This window comes from Physcomitrium patens, chromosome 3 (assembly GCF_059467195.1).
Source record: "Physcomitrium patens ecotype Gransden chromosome 3, ASM5946719v1, whole genome shotgun sequence".
Classification (NCBI taxonomy): domain Eukaryota; kingdom Viridiplantae; phylum Streptophyta; class Bryopsida; order Funariales; family Funariaceae; genus Physcomitrium; species Physcomitrium patens.
In genome coordinates this window covers 10,362,926-10,390,538 of record NC_143412.1, presented here as the reverse complement: position 1 = coordinate 10,390,538, position 27,613 = coordinate 10,362,926, and the positions used below count along the sequence as shown (strand labels likewise).

Sequence of the window (27,613 nt, the reverse complement as noted above, 5' to 3'; positions counted from 1 at the left end):
ATCCATCAATACATAATAATATAAATATAAAACTACACTATACATTTTAGAAATCAGTTACCCTTATTTGAAATATATTTTCACATCACATAAATTTGCATGTGCAATCTACTAATTCATCATGAAAGATACAAATCCATTCTAAAGCAATTTCCTAAAAAACTAAATCCACAAATTCACAAAAAAAATCATTTCTTATATATTTTTTTAATGTTTTGTTTTGGGGGGCAATAAAAAAAAAGCAATATTCCTACTTTGAACCCCATCAAACACCTTGTAAGTAAAATACCCAAGTCCAAGGTCCATAATCAGGGCAAGTCACCACAAGCTTCCCGTTGGAGGGAAACCCAGAGACTGGCTTATAAACAACCCGAATCTTCCCGCTCTTTTTTGGCGCCATTTTCTCTCCCTTCGCGACCAAAAACGCGGGATTGTCCAACACGTAGACATAACTCACCACGTCATTGAACACGTTGCGGAAGCTGACGTAGCCCTTGCCACCTAAGCAAATTATCGGTCCCTGTGGGACGGGGTCGTGGCAGCTTCCGAGAAGCTGCACACGGTAACAGCCACCCGCAGCGTGGGACACGGTCATAAGGGCCTGGGCGGCATTAGCGACGACCCAGGGCTCATAGGTCACAACGACCTCCACGGTGAGGCCGTCTAGATCCGCGGGGCCGGCATCGACGGTGGAGCGCTCCAGCAGAAACCCTAACGCGCGCGCCTCCGGGCCAAGCGAGCACGCGTACTGCGCCTTCGCTGCAAGGTAGTGCACGAACTGGAATCTCTGCGTGTGCCTGTTGCCCAGATTCACGTCGAAGTGCATCGGAGGCTCTGCCCCTGCTTGCTCCGCGCACAGCCTCAGCTCATACTCGTAATCGCCCAGAATTTCGCTGCTCAGCGTGAGACTCGCTGTTCTGTCGCACACCAGGATGAGCCGAACCGTGATGTCCATGGCTCCCGTTTCGTAAGGTTGGATCTCCAGACTGCTCGGGACTCTCACCTGGGTGGGTTTTCACATGGGCAGGACTTGGGGTTTTAGTTTGTGGGCTTCGGAGGAATGGGGTTGCCTACGTCAATCTGTGCTTCGTGGAATTCGCTTAGTGTGACTAACATGACTGGTTTCCTAATGTGGAGAGTTTTTGGGTTTGATGGTTACTTACCTCTGGATCAGCACACTTTACTGCGAAGTTCAGCATTATGTCCAAAGGATTTGTAAAAGAAAGAGTGTGGATGCGGAGTTCTCTCGTGAAGGTGTGGAATTGAATCGTCGCGCATTTGTCTGCATGTCTCACGTTGAAAGTGAGATCGAACCACGAAAACTCCCTCGTTTCATCGTTCAGAAACTTGGTTTTGCATCGATACGCCCCGGGCTTGTGAGCGCTGAACCACAGCGTCACCTCTCTCGGAGCTAATCCGGGTACATCAATTATAGGAGGCCCTTCCAGTGTGGTGATTGGAGTGTATCCTGGCTCCATGGGCGTACTCACGACCAGTCTCATTTGTTGCGGCAACTTCGTCCAATTGACGACAGTCAAAACGAAGTCCATCTTTTTCCTGGACTCCACTTCATACGACAGAGTGCCGTCAGGTAAAGGATCTAGAGCAGTCCCCCTAAGTCCGTAGAACAACGCATTCCCATCCGGAAGCGCAAACAGAATGGACCCCTCATGCTGGGGTTCATTCAGCGGCCCGGTCATCTTCATGGGCTTGTAGTGGACCTCGTACTCGACAGTCTCGCCTGGTGGCACCGCCATCACACTGCTTCCAGTGAAGTATTTGTGCGTGATCTTCGGGTACAGACACCATGGCGCCGTGGTGGCGTTGACGAGGGGGATGGTTTTGGTGACTGATCCACGCACTGGGCATTCGAAGGTGTAGCTCTCCGGTAGCTCGCTCTCCATGCACGCGCCGGTGACGGTGAGATACAACGTTTGGCCGCCGACTGTTGTGCACCCTATTCTCTCCAGTCTGATGTCATATAAGACAGAAGATGGGTGGAAGGTAATGTCGATGTTCGCAATCTGATGTGGACCCAGATACCCATCTTTTGGATAAAATGACAACTCCGACATCCACGTATCTGTGTCCCACGTATACAATGAGCCAAGCTCACCGACATTCTCAATCTGCACAACCGCATTTTGTGCGCAGTTTCCACCGACACATGTGAGTCCTCGCTACTTTGTTATGTTAACATATGTATGTACTTCTGTATTTATAACTTGAAAGAGAACAGATCCATTAGAAGTAGTTTAAGGTACTAGTTTGTAGGGATGACATGGTACTGTGGAATTTGAAATCAGGTTTGGTTTTTATTAGGTGTAGGATTTGCATGTCCTGTGAACGTGATAATGGATGTTAAAAATTTGCAAGGTATGAGTATTCAGATTTACTTGTAAACGCATAGTTTTTTTGGATCCTAGAATGATTGTGCCAAAGTGGAGGACATATGTGCTTAGAATGAAATCAGTTCCAATTCCCATTCCATTCAGCGAAAACAACACAATGTCTAGTCCTGCCATATCCATTGGCACAATCTCCACAAATCTTGGTACACGTTGCTTTGGAGCAAATACCACTTCACATATTCCAATCTGTACATACATTTAAAAAAAAAATTGAATTGAAAACCTTAATTTTCTTATTTTACATATTAGAATACCTAAAGTATGTGAAACATAATCAAGAAATGAAATCCATTTTAATCATTCATCTATTGATAAGTTTGTTATGTTTGTTTTTGTACTTTGTAATTTTGTTTGAAGTTTCACCTGATGGGGTTTCAAGCGAAGACCATTGCATGGTAATAATTCAATATCAATTGCATTCAGATTTTGATGACTTGGTTCAAATGAAATTGGCAATAAGGCCTCACTTTTATTAATGATGGAAACCTAAGAATGACATACATTTATGGTATTAGTTACATTGTTGCACATCTTGCTGCATTGCTACAATGTTAAGCTCAATTAGAAGGTAAAACAAACATACTAAAGATTTCTATATTAAGATATGATTTGATATAAATGTGTCAATTAAAAACAATGCTGATCATTGTCAAAAATAAGACCAGTCTTCCTTCTTCTTTTTTTTTCACAGAAAATCTTCAAAAATGATTTAGTATCTGGTTGAAAGTAGAATTTTAAAATCTATAAGGATCAAACACAGCCACTTGTAGATTGGGTTATGTGAAACATACCTTTATAATTTTAACTTCACCCATGTGAACATCACCAAATGATATAACTTTTTGAGATGAATCAACAAGTTCAACAATCATGGGTGTTCCTTCACCATGAACCCACACACTCATTGTGTCTAATCCATTTATCAAAAAATTTATCCTCTCATTATACTGGACATATGCTTGTGGCATGAATTTGATGATTAAAGAGTCCTGTTGACCTCCATCCATCATCCATGTTGTAGGTGGCACTTCTAATTGTGGTGTGGTGTTGTATAAACATTCAACATGATTATGTTCTGCTCCCATGTTCGTTGCTAGCAACATACATGATGGGGCTTCTCTTGTGGGTATATGTAAGAATGTGGGTCCAAAATCAAAGTGATACCAACTAAAGCTGATTGTTGCTCGATAACACAATCCATTTAATAGTATTCTGTAGTAATTGCTCTTAAAAACCTACAAGTAGAAGAACAAGTACTGTTTAATATTTTGTTATATCAGAAGACATGTGACTCATTTGCAGAAGCAACATATTTTTAAATGATAAATTAATCTATGACTTTTATAACGTTTCTTTTTGTTTTTTTGTTTGAATAATCAAATTTTGTGTGCCTAGTGAGAGCGTAGATAGGAAGCATTTAATGTCAAGAAGCAGTTATTTACATGAACCTTTTACTTAATTTTTTTTAGATCTAGTTTTTCTATTGCTCAAATAATCATGAATTATATAATTAATCAATGAAAAATATACATAATAGTTTTTTTTAGAAACATTACTTTGCATATCACTGGAAAATTCACAACAGGCCCAATTGTCGCTGGAGTAAAAGTCATTTCACAAACTATTTTTTCTTCAGGATGAATGACTCCAACCAAAGGAACAACAACCACCTCTTTTGTTTTCCCAATAAGCCAAAGAAACTCAAAAGAAAAGACACCCGTATTTGTGAGTATAAATTTTCTGAACACTCTATCATTGATGAGCACATCATTGAAATTTACAATGTGGGGCTCAGAAGCTGATAATTGCAATGGCAAAGAATCCTCTACAATTTCCAAGGAAATTTTATCGTGCACTGTATAACCTTCTCCTTTCACATTCATGTTTATTATGAAGGAGCTTTTTATATGGCACAATACATTGAAGTTTTGTTTCCCTTGACAAGTAGGAGCATAAGTCACAACAATTTCTATGCTTTTGTTACTCGGAACAACACCTTGAAGGGGCTCAAAAATCAGATCAGGAACAACCACAATTTCATTGTGAAGCCATCCATGCATATCTTTTGCATACACACCAACATCACGCTTCCGCTGATAGTTTTGTTTGTCAAATCTGAATGGGAAGGGTGAATCCTCATTGTTGTTTAATTTAACTATGAGTTGGCGGTTTTCACCCACTAGTACACGACCAAAATTTATTGTTTGTGTGTCAATAGTTAAATCTGGTTTTTCAACTTTGCCAACTAAAAGGAATGGGACTTGTATACCCGCCTCCGGAATTGTGAAAGTCCAAAAACTCTCTACCAAATCAACCTTGTTTGGCACATATTCAAAACCCATTTCATGTGATTTTCCTTCTTCAATGACACCTGTTTTGCACAAACACCTGTGCATAAGATCCCACAATCACATTTTTAATTTCATATATATTTAAAAGCATTTCTCACATTGTAAGCCAAGTTGTGATTTAAAAAAATATAAAATAGATTCATACATCCTATTACAATGTGTTTTTTTTTACAACTACTTATTAGTTTATTACATTTAAAGGCATTCTTTGCATTTGCATGTGATGTACCAAACTATAAATACATGTTGTGTGAATTAATTAGAAGCATTTAATTGTGTAATTTCAAAAGTTTAGAATACTATCCCAAAAATCTCACAATAGGTTTCAAACAGTTATGAATATGATAGAATGACCATCAATCGTTTTTACTTTTAAGGGTTAATATACATGATTGCAGAATTACTCATTTTTTTCCCTTAGATTATTGTTAGTATCATTTGTAGTTTAAAATGTATGGATTATTTAAAATTAAGTTATTAGACTATATTTTCTATACTAAGTAATAATCAGGTCTATTCAAATTACATTCATGTGTTTTTTAAAACTACATACATACATACACACACACAATGTGGTCATTTACAGAAGCAAATCTAATGTACCTGAATGGATTAGAAAGATAACTCAGCACAAGATTGTGATCAAGTTCATCTTCATGCCATTCTTGTGGAGGATCTGGAACTTGTTCCCATTCAAAACTGTATGTCATGTTTGTGGGGTTAATTGCCACAAAGGTCTTTATGTTTTGAACATTCAAGCCCAATGACCCAAACTCAATCACATTTGCTTTTGGATCCAAAGGTCTTGTATACTCACTTGGCCCACCCAGACCGGCATTTCGTTGCAATCCTAGAAGATAGTCACTCTTTGGCAAATTAAAATGGCACCATGGTCGGAGCACGTTGCCTGTAAGAGGAATGTTGATGCTATTGTACCCTGAATCCAAATACTCAATATCACACACCAAAACCCTTGTGCAATCTTCCACCTCACGAGGCCCAAAGGTAACTATGATGGTTGAAGTGGCTCCACCACCAACCTCACATGGTGAATCTACAAAATACATCTCATGCTCACCGGGGCATCCATTGTGTTTCACAATCCTCCACCTCAATGGTAACCTTGTACTACTCAAGTTTCTTATGGTGAAGGAATGAGTCCGTGATTGAAACATTGTAGTTGCTTTGAAGTGGATTGCATTGCAAGTGCATTCATATCTTGAAGAATCCGCAACCGCATGCAAATTGAGAGTTAGGGTTTTGTTGGAGCCTTGGACTATTTGGTGGGATGGCTCAATAGGAACTACTTGTAAATCAAGGTTGGATGATAATTCTATACCTTTCTTGGGTGTTTTGGAGCCCAAGGCTTTACCCACATTCTTCTCTTGACTTGTGGCTACCATGGCCAAGTTTGGTGTTGAGGAATCCCAATCCAAAAGATTATTTTCATTCTCAAACTCAATGTTGTATAAAGCAACACTGATATCCATTTCTACTTGTGTTGGTTTTTTTGGGAAAAAAGTAACCAAGATTATTTTGGATGCACCAGCATGGATGTGGCCTACGGCCGGATTGAAGGTGAAGTTTTCAATCACCGGCCAAGAGAATTTCCAATGCTTGTCAATGGAGTTGTTTATCATGGTTAGAGGCATAGTCCTTGGGAAGCCGAATCCACTATCATCAAACCACACATGGTTTTCTTGGTTCCCTGGAAACCCTATGCATTCTACTTCCTCACAATAGCCTTCACCAGTGATAAGTATACTTAGACTTGCATAAGGATTGTGTTGTATATCAAATTTTATTTCTCTTTCATATGTCTCTCCAACTTGAGGTATGAATGTTACAAGAAATGTTTCTTTTTCTTTTGGTTTTATGGATATTGTTTGTCCCGGTGAAAATGGGGTTTCTATGATTCCTTGTTGGTGGCTTAATATGGTCCATGGAACACCTCCTCCTTTAATGTCAATGGTAGTTATGGCTGGTACAATGCCCTTATTTTGAACCTAGTGGGATAAAACCAAGTTTTCATGCTATAAGATTGTTGTTGGTTTTTTTGAGATCATTCAGTATCTTGTTATCATATCAAAAAAATAATAAAAAAAAGAGTAATAGTCATATCTCACAACAAAATAAATTAAAGAAAACTGAAAATTGCAAGAGATTTGCTCATTTTCAATCTTTAGAAAAATTCTTCAATTACTGTACTTTTTTGTATATAGGTTCTTAAATTTCTACATGGAAGGAATTAAAATAAAAATATGTTATTATTATAATTAATTTTTTCTTAATTGATAATTACATCTAGTCGAAGAAAAAAATACCATCAAAAAAATTAAGACATTAATATAGATAGTTAAAAGGTTCAGAATTAATTTATTTTTAAAATTTAATTTATGTTCACTCTTTTACATTTTTCAGTCTGCATTTCACTCTCTTATTCTTGTCTATTCATTCTCAATAGAAGTATCATTTTTAACTGCAAATCTATGGTTATAGACCAAGATATTTTACACAATACATGAGAAAAACTATTGATATCTGTGAATCGGAATTTCACGTGAGATCAAATAAATCAATCTCAATAATTCATTTAAAATTATACATTCAAATTAACAATTCTTAACAATGCATGAATGCACTATTTTATTTAGGGTCAACAAAATCAAAAAGGTATTTTCACCAAATTTTCTAATGTTTATATTTGGATTGAGTATTTATTTATTTACTTATCTAGATTAAGGATACGTTAATCAATAATTCAGGTCAAATTATTTTTGATGCAACATAATATGATTTTTTTAAAGAAGCAATAAAAAAATAAAAACCTGGAATGATTTAGTCATTGTCTTCCCTATGCGAAGTTGAGGGAACTTTAACCAAACTGCTCCTGAAGGAGAATATGTATTTGGTTTGATTATTTGTAGTTGAGGCAATGTTCCTTCTCCTCGTAGTTGGCATTTGAACATTTTTGTTTTCAAATTATCACCTCCATCCCTAACAACAGCTTCAAATATGGCAGTATAACATTGCATTGAAAGTGGTTGAAATGCACAACACACATGCCTGCTCATTGCATAAAAAACATAATTAGTAAGTGCCACTCAAATGTAGTTTTTCAAAATTTTCAACTTAGATTTTGTAATTCACACAAACTTGTTTTTAGCTGCATAGGATTTTGAATCATATGTATATATATATATATATATATACACACAGACATACACACACATAAATAATTGAATCACATGTTTTTTTTAATTACTTTATCTATTTTTATTACAGTACCAAATCTTTTTGAGACAATTACCGAAATTCATGTGGTGGAATTTTCAATTCTTTAGGTTGTACAGACATTGCAAATGGATCTTCATATGGGACTTGTGTTTCAATTTCTTGCTTAATTGGAGTGATTGTGAAATCTACATAGCAAGGTACTTTGAATGGATTCTCTATCCGGAAGTTCGCTTCAACCTTGCGACCTATGGGCGCATTTGCAACTTTTGATTTGGAAGCATCACCAATGAATCTAACGGTTGGTTTTGGAGCGGCTTTTGAAGATCCTCCATCAAAAGGTCTATCACAATCTATAATGAATGTCCCAAATGAGAATACATGATCTTCTCTAGAATATATACCATATGGTGGCGTCATCGCTAGGTTTTCAAATCTATCCACTATTGAATGTTCTTCAAATATGACATCTGGTGTTGTTATAATCCCCGGAAGTTTAGACTCTCCAGATAATTCATACACAATATTGGTAGGAAACTTGATAGGATCTCTATTTGCAATATTGATCATAAGTTGTTCGGTATATATTGTTGGCTCTTGAGGACTTTTGAACACCACTTTTATATCAACTTTATCTCCAGGTAAGATATTGCCACTAGCAAGACTCACATTAAAGCTTTGCAATTCTAATGAGGGCCCTCCTCCTCCTCCTCTTCCACCTCCACCTTTAGAGTTTGTTTTGTTCTTCTCACTTTTATTTGTTTTTGAAGTGGCAGTGGTCTTGGTTGTTGCGAAAGTTTTTGATGTTCTTCGAGTAGCTCCACTAGCCATGGATGCAGCATCTGATTTTTTTTTTGAAGTGTCTGAGTAGCCAGTGGCTGTTGGGCTTGTGATGGTGAAATCAAACGGAAAGAATCCTTTGTTGATTATTTTTAGGGTTTGTTCCTCGGATACATGGCCCGCAATCACATAACCAAAGTGAAGCCCTCGAGGAGGAAGTAATAAAAACTTTGAATGCACAGCTATGATATCCAAAAGAATGGTGAGTGTTGTTTCAACTTTTTTTGTTTCTGACCCTATTAAGCAGAGTTGCAGATCTTTTGATTGCTTTAATTCTATTTCATGTACCAACTTCTTCTCTTTGTTGAATTCTATGTCAATCTAAGAGCAAAAAACAATGTAAATTCTTTGATCATAATCACAGTTTACTAGAGCTCTTGTTGTCCATTCACATACTTTTCATGGTATGCAATTATCAACTTTTTGGTATGTAATTATTCATAACAATATCTATTAGCTTAATTTTTAAACAATGATTATGATAATAATATTAATAATAACACCTCATGTCAAATAATCAAACCACAAATATATACACTTCAAATTATCCAACCAACTATTGCATATATACATTATGTATGTCTCTCTCTTTATCTATATATATATATATATATATATACAAATAACAATATTGTTATTATTCACGTAGTCTTTTACCTTTATTTGTCCATTTGAACCAATTTCTCCTTTTGATGGAGTACACAAGAAGAGATCATGGATCATCAATGTACGCGGCACAAATTCAAAACATATCACATGCTTTCTTTTGTTTTCCAACACAATTTGTTTGGTTTGACTATCAGCAACCAATACTGTACCAAAGTCAAGTCTATTATCACTTGGAGTCCCATTATGAAGGTTGGGATATGTCACAATCACATCCAATACATAAGCTTCAGCAGTGGTTGACAAAATAAGTTCTTGTTCTGTTATATGATTTGGGTCTTTGCTATCACATACCTATTACCATGAAAATTAACATATATTTTAAATTTAATTAAATTATATTTTTCAGATTTAATTTTATCTTTTAGCAATTGGAATTTGGTGTATCATGATTCATCATTTACCTTTCTTTATATAAATACCCAATAAACACAGCTGCTCAAGGAAGTTTAAAATGTAATATTTGAAGACTTATTAAAGTTTTTTTTTTAATAGTAAAGCCCAAATGGTACATAACTCAGAAGTGCATACGTCTATTTGTAAGAATTTAATAAATTAATACTGCCTCGATCAAAATAATGATTGGATTTCATTTTTGTTACAGTATTAAAAAATAAAAAATAAAATGAAAAACACACACACACACACACACACACAACTTGTTGTTACAAAAATTCTATCATTTATGTTATAAGTTTCTATTATTAACGTTAAAATAATTAAGAATGCTGATTATTTACATGAAAGATGATTGTTTGATTGAAAACTTGTTCTTTGATGGCTTTGAAACATATTTTAAGTTCATGTGAACCTTTGGATATTATCTCTCCAGTACTTGAAAGTATAACAAATTCTTCTGGCAATTTCTCAAAATCATGAATTGTCCATTTTATTTTTAACTCTGATATATTTCTACATTCATAAAATAATTTTAATTTACTTGCACAGTTAATTTAAAGGAATATATATTAAGTATTGTCCATTTTTCCAATAATTTATGTGCATGAAATTATTGTAGAATAATAAATTTCTGTGGGATATCAATTTCAATAGTAAAAGAATATTATAACATATAGGTATATGTATAATTTCAGATTTATATTTTATAGTTAAAACACTCAAGATATATATTTTATTATAGGAAAATATTTATGAATTTAATCATGTCTACATAAACATATTTTAAAACATTAACATCTCTTTCTATAATACAAAGGTTAATTTAATTATTGATTCCACTTTTTTCTTTTTTCTTTTTAAGGTAAAGTGTGTACTTGATTATTATTGATTTAGTAGTTGTACATCCCATCACAACTCGTCCAAATGCAAGGGTTGACGGATTTAATTCAATTTTTGGTGTATCCGCATAACACAATACTTTATATATTAATGGTGTAGGATTATTTGAGATTGTTCCAACTAATTTATAGCATTGTTTTCCTTGCAAATTCTGTTAGCATTTATTTGAATAATTAAAAAAAATACATCATTTTTAGTATTTTGATGAAATAGTTACTTATTTAGAATTTAAACTTTTTTCTATGTTACAGACATATGAATGTACAAAAATAAAATAAGAATTCATTTTGTATTTTGTATTTTTAAAATTTTCAAGCACAACAAATTCATATAACTTCATTTTGGTGTTAATAATATAATTAATTTTTTTTGAAAATTTTAGAGATTATCATAATAAATTATGATGAATTTTGTACTCATTTTTATAATTTTAATCACAAAAAATATCACTTAAAATTAAGAATTTCCTTCCATCACAAACCATGACTTATAAAAAGAAATATGAAAAATAAAATCAAGAAAAAAAATCTTCAAAATATGGAACAGTATTATTTTCTTCAATATGTTTCATTACTTTGTCAAAGTTATAAGAAGCCTACTTTAACAAATGTTTGCATTCAGCACTTATTAAAATTTACCTATTTGAATTATTCTCTGTCACTTATTGCAAGTAGTAAAACATGTATTCTATGAACTATCTCAATTTTGGAAGTTATTGTAAGATATTAAAGTTTAAAATTCATTCTAAATAATCCAGTGATTCATCTTATTTTCTTTCCTTTTCTATTGTTCATATGATTCCAATCATAAATTTTAGTCAAATGGAAATTCATTATCAATTTCAAATCTAATGTAACGTTTGAAATTATGTTACCTTGGATGGATAAGAATAAATACATACATCACCACGTCCATCAAGCTTTATATCCAATGTTTTAGGATAAATAATAAAAGGTGCATTGTCTCCACTGTGCAGTGACTTGCTTTTGGCAGAAGCAGAAGTTTTAGCTCCTTTTTTGGGAGATGAAATAACACCACCACCAGACAACGGAGCTACTAAAGAGGAATTCATTTCATCATCTATTATGAGCTCAAATTCAACATGAGCATCAAATTGTCCAATATTCTCAAGATCAATTCTATAACAATGTTCCGTATCATGTGTATTTGGAAAGTCACTTGGTAATGGAGTTGTATTTATTGGACCAAAATCTATGGTTTGGTTTAAAATTGTTTTTAAAGTCCGACTATATGTTGGAGTCATTCCATGACATGGAGACGTCAGATGGTTTTTGCTTGGAGAGGTAACATGACGAAGTTGAAGACGCGGGATATCACAAAGTCCTTGAACATTCAAAGTGGCATATCCTTGTCCACCTAATACCTCAAATTTAAAAACATGTTCAAACTCTTCAATGATCGTAGACCAAAAAACCAAAGCCAATTCTATAGATGAATTTTCCGGAATCATCCATCTTGTCTTTTTCGCATATCCCACGGGAATTGCGCTGTGACCTTGTGCTGGAAGTACTTTCTTTTCTTTTTCTTTTTTATCCTTTTCCTTCTCTTTTTTATCTGGTTCATTTCTTTCATTTTGTTTTGTAATGAAAGAAAAAGGAAAGTTGGGATCTTTGTTCAATTTCCTAAGTGGAGGTTTTTTCAACACTTGAAATGTTTCTGGTTGTGGGCAATACATGTCATGGTCCCATGGCATTGGAAGTGATGCAACAATTAGTTCATGTATTGTTTTTTGATCTTGCATACTATCCACATTAGTTAATAGTAATTTGGTGCCCAATGCTTTTGCCTCTGTGGGTGAAGAAACCCCACTTATTTCTTTCAATACCTCTTTGTCAAATATATAATATCTATCAACTTCATCTGAGGTTGGATACGCCAAATACCATGGATAAGGCATGTCAAATCTCTTGGGTGGAATCAAAAGCTTGCTATCAATTTCAACTCCATCAATTAGCACTAACTTTGGAACATACCCATCAACACCTTCTAATCCAACTTTGCTAGAATTATTGTTTTCTTGTGCATTCTCACGTTTCTCCATACTAATTGTTGTTTCCATTTTATTTCCTTCAATTTTGCTTTCAACGTCTTTTTTAGAAGAATCATATTTATATATTTGAGCATGATGTTGATCTTCTAAGTCTAGATATCTATGATAAAGCCTTCTTTTTCTTGCTTGCATATTAATGAAGTAAACCATTTGGTCACCTTTCCACACAATGCTTGGCTTTGGTTCATCAGAAGACTTTTCTTCTGTAGAGGCTACTTCTTCTCGACTAAGTCCAACACCATTCAATAAACATCCAATGAGAATTACCATAGGAACATGTGTTGAATTAAGCCCGTCAAAGATCACACCATTATTGGATCCCGGTTGATCTAAACTAGCCTTGAAGAAGGCCTCGAGGCATGTTTTGTAATCTTCCACCGCCTCCTCTAAAGGCAATTTAGGATGAATTGTGTCAACTCCTTTGACATTCTTCAATGAATCTGCCTTTTTGGCATTCTTAGATGGATTGACTTCTTTTGTATTCTTTGGTGAATTGGCTTTTTTAACATTCTTGGATGAATTAGATTCTTTGATGTTCTTAGATGAATCTATTTCTTTGGGATTCTTAAATGGATCTGCTTCTTTAAAATTCTTCAAAGAATCCACCTGTTCTGGCAATGGTAATACTAATTTTCCTTCTTTAATGGCAGTGACTATGAAATCATTAACATCCACAATAGGGCATTTGTATTGTTTTGCTAATAGCCTTGCTTGTGTAGACTTTCCAGAGAAAGGTGCGCCATATATCACTATCAACGGCCCAACTTCAGAAGGGAATGAAGTGAGATTTGGAATTTCTTCCGTTTTATTATTCATAAGATCATCCCAAAATGGTTCTCCTACTTTACGCACTTTGACATGCATAACCCCATCTTCATTATACTTTTGACAATCATGCAATGCTTGATCTTCAATTAGATATTGCTCATCAAAATCCAATGAATAAATCTCAATTGGGTTATTTGACAAGTTGCATATGACAAATGGAACAATTGTTGGAGCTTGAGCATTGGGCAATATTGGTTCAAGTTCCATATTGGTGGGGTTAATTTGTATTGCTTGATAACTACTTGTCCCCATACAATGAATAACTTCCATTTCTTCATTGTCCTTTATTTGAATAAAAATCTCAGTCATGTATTGTGTTTTTAGAGGTTTGTAGATTGGTGAGAACTCTATCTGATCATGAGAAGCTTGGATTCATCAATTTTTGATAATGGATAAAATCTATTTGAATACTTAAAATGTAGAGAGATCATGATTCTATTTTCAACAAGAATAATAATAATAATAATAAAAACAGATTTTCTTAAGTTAATATCAAAATGTTCATGGGTTAGATATAGTATTGTAACCTGCACATCCATAGTTTCATTGGGATGCAAAATTGCAGTGTTTGGTACAAGCTTAAAATATGGCCAATCACGTAAAAGACCAACATTGACATTTGTTGTTTCTGGAGTTGGTTTTTTCATTTTCCACTCAACAACAGCCTCTCCAACATTTTTAAATCGTACATACCAGATCTATTACATAATATAAAAGGTTATTTCCAATGATTTGATATCTAATAAAATTAAAGTTAAAATTGAAATCAAAAGTTAAAAAATAATACTCACAAACATAAAATGAATTCTCAAATTTTGATCATCTTTAGGGCTGCATATTATAGAGAAAAATTCAAAAACTTATTATAAAAAGCTATACATATTTCATTTTTGTTAGAATATATCCACCTTACAACATGAAACTTGCACAACACCAAAATCAATATATTTATGGGATATATGAAGTTGTGGTAATATCACATTTGCTTTCAATAATAATATGGTCACTGGTCCCTAGTTTCACGTTGATGAAAGCACATAAAATTTAATATCATTTTTATCCACAACATACATGCTTTTAAGGTATTTATCTTAACATCGTAAATATATATATATATATATATACACACATATTGGAACTAAAGCAGCAATCTATCAGCGCTTCCATTTCACATTGAATTCAGTGATACAATTAAGGTCAAAACACAAAAGAGAATTGAAATAAACTGTTTCTACCTCCTTCACATTCATTTGTACCCAAACATGAACAGGTCCAAGGGAACATTTGGGAATCATAGTTTGAAATGTAATCCAAAGTTGAGTGCCTTTGTGGTGATTAGGTTCACCAGGTATGACAAGTGTCTTATCAGGTTGAATGTAGAATCCTTTGGAGTTTGCTTCTGTTTTATCAACCTTAAAAACTACTGGAAAGTTTGCACCATTGTATAACATCAAAGGCAATGTTTTCTTCCCACCCATTAGTACATCTTGAAAGTCCAATTCAAATTGGTTGCACACCAAAGCTTGAATATTGACATCAAGTTTTTGTTTTGGTGGGACATTCACAACAACATTGTCACTAATTTCCAAAGGTGGAGGCAAGTCATGTTCATGGTGTTGAATACCACCAATATTTTCATCAATCTTATCCTCCATCTTATCAAATTCTTTGCTTCTTTCATCATCTTTAGGTTCTTGAGCTAGTATCCCTTCTGATGCAAATGCTACCTTTTTAAGTCTCATCAAGGATGAAGGTCTATGGATAGCAAAAGTTTTCTTTTTGGGTTGCTCTTTTTCTTTTGTGAGAGTGGACTCTTTTTGCAAAATAGACTTCCGAAGCTTGTACAAGTTCTCAACTCTAGTTTTCTCCATTTTGTCCATAAAACTGTGGCGCAGCCAGTGTAGGCCTTTTCTGGAACTCGTTTCCATGGCCATCAAAGAAACAGGGCCCGTGAGAGGCGACCACGACTTCCGATGCAGGTTGTGCATGCATGTGAGGTCTTTACTATGGTCGTGCTCCTCTGCTTCTTCATCGGAGGATAAATCTTCATCATCCCTCAATGTGAAGAAGGGCACATGTGGTAGTGGTTCATAGAATCCTTCAAGCACCACAAGCTTGTCTACCTCAGCATCAATGTCTTCAATCAATTGTTGTAAAGTTTCATTCTCTTCTTCCGAGACCTATTTCAGGATATTAGTATGCCTCACAATTTGCATCTATATATATATATATATAAACACACTCACACATATTATTTTCAATCATTTTTTTTTTCATGTTAGTAAGAGGAATTATTTGAGACAAAACTAGTTACTCTATCATGTTGTTACAAAAACAAGGGTAATTTATTTATTTTGGACTTTTTGTCTTTTGAATTTATTATGTTGAATTTTAGGAAATGAAAATGGAAAAGGATGATTTCAGATTGAAACCTCCTCTGAAATGTTGGATTCTTTGCTTTCTTCATCTGTGCCAAAATGAGTTTCTACAGGGAAAGCAAGAGTGGATGCCCTCAGTGCCACGGCACATGTTTTATGAGCTGGCACTCGGCGCCCGTACAGTTTCGCAATCCTTACTTCCTCAGCCTTTGCCATAATACTTTGTCGAAGCCATGGGAGACCTTTCACCTTTTCTGAATGCATTTTTGAAAGGGGACCTGTATAATACAATAATTGAGAATGTGTTATCTATCTATACACATACACACACACACAAACAAACACACCATTTTCAAATTTTATTCCAATTCAAAAAAAAACTTACTTCATACAAACATCTATCAAATTTGAAGAATTTATCTACTACTTAATAGACCCACATTGTTAAAAATGAATGTTCCATTACCATGCATTACCCATATCTTTCTTTCTTTATGTTTTCAATTACCTGTGATGGAAGACCATGATTTTCTATGGTAGCTATGCCCACAAGAGTAATCTGATTGCTCAAACTCAAGGTGATGTTTGTTCTCCTCGTCTTGTTGAGCATCAAGACGTCTTTTGAAGAAACTTGGTCTTTTCCATGGAAGTTTTTTCCCTTTTTCTTTTGACATGGGAGAAAATTTCCCCGTGGTAGGAGATTGAGATTTGTGGTGATATTTGTGCTTACAATTTGAAGAATCATGGTTGGATTGTTCATGAATTTCTAGGCTTGAATCATGTTTTTGGTTGCCATCATTAACATCCACCATTTCCACCATTTTAGTTGTGCCTCGTCTTGATTTCAACAATACATTTGTGTTATTATCATCACTGTCATCATCTTCATCATCTTCTTCTGAGCTTCCAGAACTTTCATGTATGGTTTCTTCTTCAAAATTAGTCTTCAGCTCCTTAACATCCACTTCAAAAACATTTAGATTTTGCTTCTTCTTAAGTTTTGCAATTGTGTCATCAATCCACCTTTGAATTACTATCCTCCGAGCTTGTTCTACATAGCCCAAAAATTGGCGGTTACGCACACGAGGAGCTTCAATCCAAATGCTTGGATAGGATCCTTCTCCAACAACATTTATTGTGTGAGGTGGAAAATATGCCACTTGCATGAAGAACTCTTCCTTAAATTTAAGGGGTATTCCTAGATTCAATTACGCGACAACTTGAATTGAGTGTGAAAACAATGAAACAAAAATATTTTAATTTATTTCAGATCTCACATTGTGTGAGCCATAACTGAGTTATTCAGTTATCAAGAACTGAAATTCAATGATAATCATTTCGTGATTTTGAAACTGTTGATACATTATGATGAAATGTACAATATATATATATATATATATATATATATAAAAGAAACAATTCAACATACATTTAAAATAAGGAAAACCATTATGTGTGTGTGTGTGTATATATATATATATATATATTCATTCATTTACCTGGAGTTACTCGACAATTAAATCGTTGTCTTGTACCACCTTGCAAAAGTCCAGTGAGAGGAACAATAGAAATGGTTCCTTTCCTTATTATTGGGCTCAAATCAACTTCAAATGCAAAATTAATTTTCCCTTTATTTGTCAACACAAGGTTTTTATCAGACGTGGTTTTGTTGAATAACTTTTTCCCAACATTTAAACTTATGTTGTTTACAGAATATTTGATGATAGATGACTCAGCCTCCAAAGCAAGAAAATATTCAGGTCCATTCTCAACCTACAACATGTTTGTGTGCTTTTGATTAATTTTCTCATGGATGGAATTTATATATATATATATATATATATATCCAAATTTTCAACATGAATTTCATGAAACAAATTCTAAACTCCAATGTTTTCACAGCATTCCATGTGGATTTCACAAAATAGTCAAAAAAATTGGAGTGTTGATTTTAATGGTTCACAAAATATTGAAAACAATATATCTTTGTAGTATTGAATTTCTGAGATCATTAATACAAGAATAATTGCAAAATGGTGAGTAGTAATTTTATTGTTGTTGTAGCTGAATGCATTATATGAAACATAGTATAGAATAAGTTATTTTTATAACTATCATGATAGTTATTGTATCTTATATGATTTGTTTATTTTTTTTATTTTTTTAATGAATTCCTTAGAGTAAATCCCCAAGTCCAGCACAAAATCCCACAGAATGTATTATTGAATGGCCAATTCTTTTTTGATTGAAGAATAAAGACAATTAATACCTATTCAGTCTTCCACTATACCATGTAAAACAAAAATTATACACACACACATACATCAATAGAAATCCTTGGCAATATTTTATGATCTGTAGGATCTGAATAACAATTATTGATTAGTTCAAAAATATGTGTGATTTTTATTGTGTTTATAATATTACCCAGAAGAAGAAAACATTTGTGTTCAATTTTTAAATATGAAGCTGTAAAAGGAGGATGGATGAGTAGAGAAATGAATAAAAAATGTTTTGTTTTTTTGCTTTTTTTTTGCGTACCCGGCATACTGCAACAGCATGGACAGAATAGCCAGGAAAAGCATAGAAAGATGCTTCCACTATTTGTTGTTCACCGGGATCTAATGTGGCTCGAATAGGAAGTAGATCAAATATTTCATTCAATGGGATTGTAAGCCCTTTGGATTTGCTTAGAGCCTCCTCCGAGACTTTGATGTCTTCACTTGGATTGTGGTTGTAGAAGCTCCATGCATAACTCACTTGCATGGCACTTGGGTTCTTAATCCTCATTTGAAGCCTTTTACAAGTGTGCTCTATGACGGCACTATTGCAAATACCACTTAATCAACTTTGGCTTGATGTTATTTCTTTGCCCATTATTGGTATGTGTATATATATTACAAAGTGGTTTCGATCATACAATATATTTTTTTAAAATCTTTAATTAGGTTGTATCAAAACTTTTGTAAACCAAATTAAGAATTTATTCATGTTCAGTCTTAAACATTTGATTTAAAAATTATCAGTTAATGTAAATTATTTGAAAAAAATCAAGATGAAATTATAAACCATATCACAACATGATAGTTTTTGTGCCACTCACTCAAAATTCAATTGATTGGTTGATAGTTCTAAGGCAGGAAAGTGTATCTCTCCAACCATATCAAGTATATCTCGGTTCACTGTATTGGTATACACAACTTCAAATTTTCCCAAACAAAACGTGCTTTTTTTAACCATGGGAGTTTGCCACTCAAGCCACAAGTCCAATGTAATACACTGGGTAGGTTCCAAAGTGGCTTCGCATTTGTTGCACCCAAACGGCGGTTTCACCAAAAACTTCATGTTCAATGTATCAACAAATACATTTTGGCATGTCAATTGTACAACACTTCTATCCGGATGTGGTTTTCCATCATTAAGTTGAACAAATCGAAGCTCTTGCTTAGAAAATAATACTTTGGTACCCACAACCTCCGCATCTACTTCCAATTTGTATGTTTGTTCCTTTTGTGTTTTGGTTACAACATGGCACACAAATGTTTCTTTCACATAACCGGTTGCTTGAAATGTTCCTGTTGAGTGTTAAATTACAAAATCATGATCTAATTTCACTTGCCATTGTTTCATGATACTCATCAAATAAGCTTAGTTTGATTGCAACTAGATAATTGATTTTATAAAATTAGATGTATCATATAGATCCATTGTCTTATACTTACCTATATATTGAAATTAAATAGCAAAATGTAATAAAAGTCATCAAATGTGATATGGATCTTGCTTATCACCTGTGCATTGAAAAGTGAATTTAGTGTGAGGTGCAACAGAAGCTTTGAGTGGCACAAATGAAAACACACGCTTGTTGAGAGATTTCTTAGTTTCATTGTCTACATTCCAAGTTAGGGTTTGGATGCAGCGGCCTTGGTTATTGATTTCAAAAGCTTTTGTTACAACACTATGGCTAAGTTGGGTTCCAAAGTGTAGACTCCCATTGGCCAATGCTTCAGATGTAAGTGTAGAGCCAAGACCAATTCCTATCAAAGTCACAAAATATTGGCCTCCTTCTTCTACAGTGATTGAAACCTTGTCAACAAATCTCCTTGTATCGTCAAGACAAGCAATTACCTGATAAACTCTCATGCATTTCACAAACCATGTTATGCTGTTCAATTTAGTTTATTTTTTGAAAAAATAATTAGATACTCCTGATGCTTGGGCAAAAAGAATTGTTGTTATATATATATATATATATATATATTTGAATGATTGTTCAGATTTATGGACACATTTGTAATATTGTTACAATGCCATGGTTTGAAACTTACTCTGACTTCTAGAGAGTCAAATGGTGCAATTGTGGCTTTCAAAGTATCCAATTTGAAAATGTAAACTTTGTTTTCTAAATTGAAGGAAGCGGGGATACAACACATGTTTCTAATGACAAAGCTTTGTGTATGATTTTCAAGCACAGGAATGCGGCCAAAGTCCAAAGTCAGTGGCCATTTTTGGTCATCCTCAATGCAATCTCGGCCTGGGATCAATCTTGATGGAGCATCCCATCCACTCTGCTCCAATTTCAATATTGGACCTGTTCATTTATTACACAATCTTTATTCATGAAATCTCAACATCTTGTATACGTTTTCAAATGAACTTTGTAAGCACCAAAATGTCCAAATCTTTATTTTTAAAGATGCAAAATCCTCCTCAATTCCTCAATTTATATTTATATATCCATACACTTGCATAGCTTCACATTATTACCAACATCAATATTATTTATTGTTATTGTTGTGATGATTATTATTACTATTATTATTATTATTATTATTATATTCATTCATTCATTTAAATAAAAATAGAATAACCTATGGATAAAGCTTCAATGCGGATAGGAATTCTTTGTTCATAAATTCCACTGCCCGGATTACAAATAATTGTGGTCGCAAATGAGATTTCACCCAGAACACGTGTGGCAAGCATGAATTCAATTGAGGTGGACGATTTTCCGGGCACAACAACATTTTCAACATCCTTTGCTGTAAGTTTGGCAAGGATCTGGGTTTGTGGGTCTTGCAAGTCAATGGCAAATGTTCCCATTACATCTGAATCATTGATGATCTCACACGTTTTGACATAGTTGTATTGTATGAAGCATGTTCCAAAATCAATGTAATCGTCATTTGGTACCAACTGCTTGATCATTTTGGACACACTAGGTGCATTAGTTTCAAACTCTTACTACCAAAAATATTTTTTAATACAAAAAAAAAGAAAAAAGTGTAAATGAAACACATCTACTAGTTTGTATTCTTTATTTCTTCATATATACATACAAACCAATCATTTGTTCAATCAAACTAAAATAGCAGGAAAAATCAAAATCAAAATCAAAATCAAATAGCCATGTTTGAGAATTGTGTAAACTAGGAGATGCTGATGTACTTTTGCAACTATAGCTTTTGCTGATAAACTGATGATCTTGTACACTTCATTAATTTCAGACAAAAATATGTGTAATGATCCCACATAATTTTGAACAGCAGTGGGACTTAAAGACACAGTCACCAGCTTTGATGTCTACAATTGAAAATTGAAACAAAATAGTTTAATATCTTGAGACCAATTGGAGAAAAGAGAGAAAGAATTACACAAGTGTAAACTCAAACCTTTGTTTATGTATTCTTAGAACTATACATTTATAAAGAATTGAAAATATTACTTATTAGTTTATTTGACAAATTAATTATAGAAATCGGATCTTACTTGAGCTTGGATATCGTGAAATTCTTCTGATATCATAAACCCATTCCTGTCATCATCTTGCACAATGTGTAATCTGAAGTGTAGTAAAGCTTCACTACAATTGGAGATTTTAAAAGTGGATTTGGAGCAAAAACTTAATCCAATAACACCAAAGTCAATTTCTTCTACATTGATGTGTATCAAAGGATTTCCAACACACCCTCGGAAATGTAAAGTAGGGTTGTATTGAGCACCATCAACACTCCATACAAACTTGTTTTCAAAACTCCCACGTAATTGTGTAAAGCATTTCACTTTGATGGGGCATGCTTTGTTTATTGGAACAAGCCCTTCCGCCAATGTAAATTGAAAACACACCTCCTTTGTATCTGTGCAACAAAGTTGAAAATTTGCCTGCATTTGTTTTGGAAATACACATATAAAAACAAATATTACCAAGTTATATATATATATATATATATATTTCTATGTTTTGAAGATCTGAAATATATTTTTGAGTACATTTTTTCCTGTTATGTATAATAAGTGGGTATTTTTTCTTATATCATGTATTAAAAACAAAACCAATAAAAAAGGAGCACCCACTTCCATTTCTCCTAAGTTCTTGAGTTGTATTTCATATTCATATGTAGCAAAAAGATGGAGTTCTTGTAGGTCCAGCTTGCATGGGAAAAATTGTGCTATAGGCCCAATCCCACATCCTTCCAAATGAACCACTAATTTTTCAGACTTTCCAGAAATTTTGCAATAAGCCTTGCAATAGTATCTACACAAAACAATAGCACATTGATGATGTGACCATTATTTAGTTATTTATTTCTAATTTGATAGTTTCTACATGCACCTATTACCACTCAAATCAGCAAACATTTCTTAACAAAACAAAAACAAAATCCTTAGTTTGAAATAATGGTAGTAACAACAATAACAATAATTCTTTACTATTATTTTTTATTGTGATAATGGGAAGTGCAGCTGCTACTTGTGAGCACGTGGAGGCATGAATGTGATAGTGATCTCTGTTCGACTATTTGGCCAACATTCTCCATGCCCGGGACTCAATGCAAAAGCCTACAAATGACATGCCAAACACTGTTAAGTATGTGGCTATATATATATATATATATATAAAGGAAATGCTAATAGACCCATGTTTTTACTATATAGACTCATTCTTGATGAAGAATATGGTAATCATGATGAATATGGTTGGTTTTATTAATTGCAGATCCAATTGTGGAGAAATGAATCTAGAGGTCATTTTGATTTTGTTTTGTTTTGTTTTTGATTTTTGATTTTTTTATGGTTAGGATGGGTGAGTCAATTTAGTAAAAACTTGTGTCTATTTAACATTCCCTTGTATATATATTCAAAATCACAATATTTTCTCTAATTTGCAACATTTTTTTGTATTGCTTTAAATATATATATATATATATATATAGAATTGTAAGCATGATATACAGTTTGGATGCCATCGTTTTCATCACTGTGGGTTGCAGAGACTGGTCTCTCAGGTGTGGTGCTGCCATTGGAATCAGCATATTTGTCGTGAGTGAACAGATCTCGTCCTTGACTACAACCCTTGTCTGAAGTTGTCACTGATACTAAATAGGCCGCATCTTCATTCTCAGTTGCAAATCTGGCCAAGCCCGTTCATGAGAAACCTGCCATATTCAGTCATTGAACATTTTGATATTATGTGTTTCTGCTTAACACTCTTTCTAAAATAACTGATCCACAACCCTCTTTTCCTCCTTTTTTTTTTCACTATGTATATGTTGTTTAAAATACATAATTGCCAAGTCTACTACAAACGCTTTTTTTTTAGTCTTTGTGGACATTTTCATGCAAGATGAAAATATAAAAAGAATGATTAAAAAAAGATTTTTTTTTTTTTTTTTTTTTTTTGAGATGCTCCTTCAAATAGATGATATTTGAGAAACAATTCTGTTTTTGAATGATTGAATTATTCTGTTATAAGTTGTAGTTATACAGTAATCTATCTGTCTGTTGATAGAGAATTAAAATAAAAATAAAAATGTAAATAGTAAATAGTAAAAGTTAGAAACGTGTGATATATAATGAAATCTGATGGATAGACAACTGATGGAAAATTACAAGTAATAATAAAAATGTTGGAATAATTGAATTACATGTATGAATAATAAATATTTTTTTCTCACTTTATTAAGAAATAGCTAACCAACTAAATAAATAAACAATGTTTCTTTTTCTTTTTATTTTTTTTACATTATAGAGAGTGATAATTGTAGAATTTAATCAGTAATTTCTTCATGAAAACAAAGCACTTGGAGTGATGAATTTAGGGTGCCTTACTTCTCCCAAAGGAAGTATGCAACTGTGGAGGAGTAGTTTTGCACATGTATCACCATTTGTGATTTTCTCCCCACATATGTGGGCACTGCTATTGCAGTATCTGCAGATATTCCCACATCCAACTAAGCCCCATTGAGAATACTTGTTAGATTACAACACCAGAATTGTGTTCAATAATAACAACAATGATAATAATAAAATTAAATAATTAAAAAGAAAAAAAAATACATTAGACACCATAAGTTGTTATATATCAAATACTCATTCACGTTGAGTATATGCAAGCTTATTTTTAAAAGTTGACTTTACATGACTCTGATCTAATGAAACATTTTAGACCCACCACATACTAATACTAGTAACAAAACCCTAAATACTGTGCATGGAAACATATGAATGCATTACAAAATCCAATGCTTCAGAGAAATCCAAGCTTCACTACAATTGCTATTGTGAAGAAGAGGGGAAGAGAATGGTTACCTCCAAACCCATACCATAAAGTTTGCAATACATTCTTTCAATGTTGCGATTGTAAGCAACTATAAGCTCTCCTTCATGAGCTCCCACCAACAGTGGTCGAAATTGAACATAAACTTCTAAAAAGTTCTCAGGTTCTATGACACCTCTTGTTGGAAAAACAGCAAAGTACCCATTTACTTGTAATGTAAACTCCGCTGATTTGGTGCCCAAGTTGCGGAGCATAACATTTTTGGTGTATACTAGATGAGCAGGAGTTTGTGGAAAATAAATTTCATCGGGAAGGTCCAATATTGCTATTCCCATACCCACATGGCCAAACACCAATTCAATGCTTAAAACATACTACTGAAAAGTTTTGCTCTAATTTTGCAAGGTTTGATTACCACAAAGTTACAAGATGTGGAACATTCACCTTGTTCTTCCTTACAAGTAGATAAGTAAATAAAATTTTACATTAAAAAAGTGAAAAATATCAAACTTAAAGAGTATTCTATGCATTGAAGTTTTTCAAAATATCAATTTATAAATTTTTGTAGATTTTCACATAAATTGAATAGTTCAGCTCTTTTATCATGATACATCTTCACATCATGAATTTACTTGATTTTTCTTTAATTATTCTTTAAAGTAAAAAGAAATAAAGAAATTTGAACACAGTTTAATGTTTATTTATTTTTATTATAATTAGAATTTTCTCAAGGCACAATTCTGTTGTACCTCGAGCTCCATGGCAAATCACAGGCACCTCAAATTTTTCGCGTTCAGTGACCACCACTATAGAGGCTTCTTGGTCATCTTCATTCTCAGGGCAAAAATTAACAATGAATTGCATCTGTTGCATTGTTTGAAAATCATAATTAATCACAACTTTCAAATCAATCTAATCTTAAGTACATTCATACACAAGCATCTAAACGATTTTCAAGTGATATAAATTTCATTTATTGCAAACTTTTAAATATATATATATATATACACACACACATGTATACATTATTACATATATTGTACTCAAATTGTGCCAATTATTAGGTTAAACCACATCAACAATCAAAATTATAATTCAAAGTTCTGGATTATTTATTGCAATTAATATTTGTAGGGTTTTGTAAGTTGGTAGAATACCTCCATTCCAGGTGCAACTTTGCTTGTGCCTTGTTCATCAAATATGCTAAGATCATTGTTATCAACAGGTGTATACAACTGCACATTGAGGTACCCAGATAGAAGTGGTAACACTTGAACCCGCCTTGCCATCTACAATTCCAAAACACAAGTTTTAGGGTTCGACTCTGAAAATCTTTGTATCTATGGACAAGGTTTTACTTTGTGCTTAGTGAAAAAATTAGGGTTTAATAAGCAATCTATCACAAAGGTTGATTAAAGACTGAACTAAAAATTCTCAAAAATTTGAGGTTAATGCAAAAAATTAATCTAATTGAGTTTTTTAAACAATTCCTATGCATGTATATATATATATATATATATATATATGTGTGTGTGTGTGTGTGTGTATCTTTGTGTGCATGTATGTAATTTGAATTGAATCTTTGAAGGAATGAAAACAAGAACCTTGTCATTGTTCCGGAGGTTGAAAACTTGTGAATATTGCTGGAAAGGCTTGAAGTTTCTAAACACAATCTCAGGTGGAAATGGTTGAAACAGGGGGCAATCTTTCTTCACAAAAGATGATTCCTATCAGCATCAAAAACCAAAGCAACATGATCCAGCTAATCTTCTAATTTGGCTCTGCAATGCTTTTTCAGCAAATCATTGGAGCACAATAATATTCTGAATTAAAAACATTTGTTAAACAGTTACCAAATACTTTTTGTCGCAAAAATTATGATGCTCAATGATGTGAGGCTTTGTCCTGATAGAGCCATCACCATATGACACCTGTGGATGCAATTTTGCTTCTACAACTTCACTTGGTTTTCTCTGCAAGTCATGCATAATGCAATTTCATCAAAATCATTTTCTGAACTAAAGTTATATTTACTATGATTGATTTTGTGTGCATGTATATGTGCATATATATGATGAAAAATAAGCTCAAAACATGGAACCAAACAAAAAGTACAGATTGTTAAAATCATGGTTAAAATATGAGTTGCTGATAGACAATTTGCTTTCATGAACCCAATTCAACCTTCCATGTGAAAATTGGAGTTATATGCATATCTGTATATAGAGAGAAATATTCCTTGACTTTTCATTCTTACCTTGAATACATTGGGACAAGGGTCTCCATATGACTTGTATTTAACAGTTGATGCTGGAGCACCTGTGCTTTTCTTCCTCAATTTTGGCATCTCATGCTGCCTATTAACATGCAGGTTTGGGGCAGCTCTGTTTAGCAATTGGGGGTTATCTATTTTCTTCAGAATCCTTTCTCTTGATGGCTCCATTGAAGTGCACTAAAGCATTTCAAATTGAAATCTTCAAATCAGACTCTTAAAAAAAATTATGCAACTTGGAGAATGACATGTTAAACTGTTATACAGATCCCAAATTATGGTGACTGTAGTGGCAAATTTGTGCAATAAAAGCAAGAAATGTTTGAGACAATAGGTGAAATGATATAGAAAAAACATTACTGGCTTTGAGAGTATCTGTAGATAAATGTTAAAAGCAACCAATTCCTTGACATCACATTGCTCAGGCTTGGACACTAGGTGAGAATTTGAAAACCCTAGATTGAAGAAAGCTTAACCTATTTAATTATTAACAAGTTATGATAGTATTTTATAATTGAGAATCCAGTTAAATTTCATTATATTTATTAAGAAAATCATAATAAGAAAAAAAAAGTATATTTTAAGATTTAGGTTTAAAGCAGTTGTGGACCAAAAAGAAACAGTTGGTCACATACATACTGTAAACTAAATTAAAAGATTCTAACAACCACAAAATTTTGAATAGTATAAAAATATACATTATGTG

The 27,613-nt window shown here is 33.4% G+C and overlaps 1 protein-coding gene across 2 annotated transcripts; it reads right to left on the bottom strand.

The window, feature by feature from the left end:
- On the bottom strand, window positions 1–27,613 carry LOC112279558 (uncharacterized). Of its 2 annotated transcripts, XM_073532385.2 has the most exons (37): window positions 27,268–27,613; window positions 26,893–27,087; window positions 26,489–26,608; window positions 26,240–26,362; window positions 25,793–25,924; window positions 25,385–25,499; window positions 24,668–24,960; window positions 24,188–24,309; window positions 23,312–23,489; window positions 22,830–22,918; window positions 22,433–22,613; window positions 21,848–22,240; window positions 21,527–21,661; window positions 20,950–21,274; window positions 20,407–20,669; window positions 19,870–20,206; window positions 19,182–19,653; window positions 18,620–18,902; window positions 17,578–17,851; window positions 16,587–17,276; window positions 16,133–16,356; window positions 14,936–15,880; window positions 14,609–14,713; window positions 14,228–14,398; window positions 11,676–14,051; window positions 10,777–10,952; window positions 10,243–10,414; window positions 9,494–9,796; window positions 8,073–9,157; window positions 7,591–7,828; window positions 5,366–6,768; window positions 3,968–4,799; window positions 3,203–3,646; window positions 2,775–2,897; window positions 2,397–2,597; window positions 1,164–2,129; window positions 1–1,003 (listed from the first exon to the last, which is right to left on the bottom strand). In XM_073532385.2, exons 2-37 carry the CDS (start codon window positions 27,076–27,078, stop codon window positions 266–268), a joined length of 15,213 nt encoding a protein of 5,070 aa, XP_073388486.1. In that variant the 5' UTR covers window positions 27,079–27,087; window positions 27,268–27,613; the 3' UTR covers window positions 1–265. The 2 variants fall into 2 exon arrangements, with proteins under 2 accessions (XP_073388486.1, XP_073388488.1); XM_073532387.1 differs by lacking the exons at window positions 25,385–25,499; window positions 25,793–25,924; window positions 26,240–26,362; ... (1 more) ...; window positions 26,893–27,087; window positions 27,268–27,613 and having other exon boundaries at window positions 24,188–24,287; window positions 24,668–24,806.

Bases quoted from the DNA above. Each gene is read 5' to 3' on its own strand.
- LOC112279558 (XM_073532385.2), bottom strand. From the start codon at position 27,078: ATGGAGCCATCAAGAGAAAGGATTCTGAAGAAAATAGATAACCCCCAA. The intron at 26,609-26,892 runs GTAAGAATGAAA...CATGACTTGCAG, and splicing joins CTTGTCCCAATGTATTCAAG to AGAAAACCAAGTGAAGTTGT. The intron at 2,130-2,396 runs GTAAATCTGAAT...GCGGTTGTGCAG, and splicing joins AAAAAACTATGCGTTTACAA to ATTGAGAATGTCGGTGAGCT.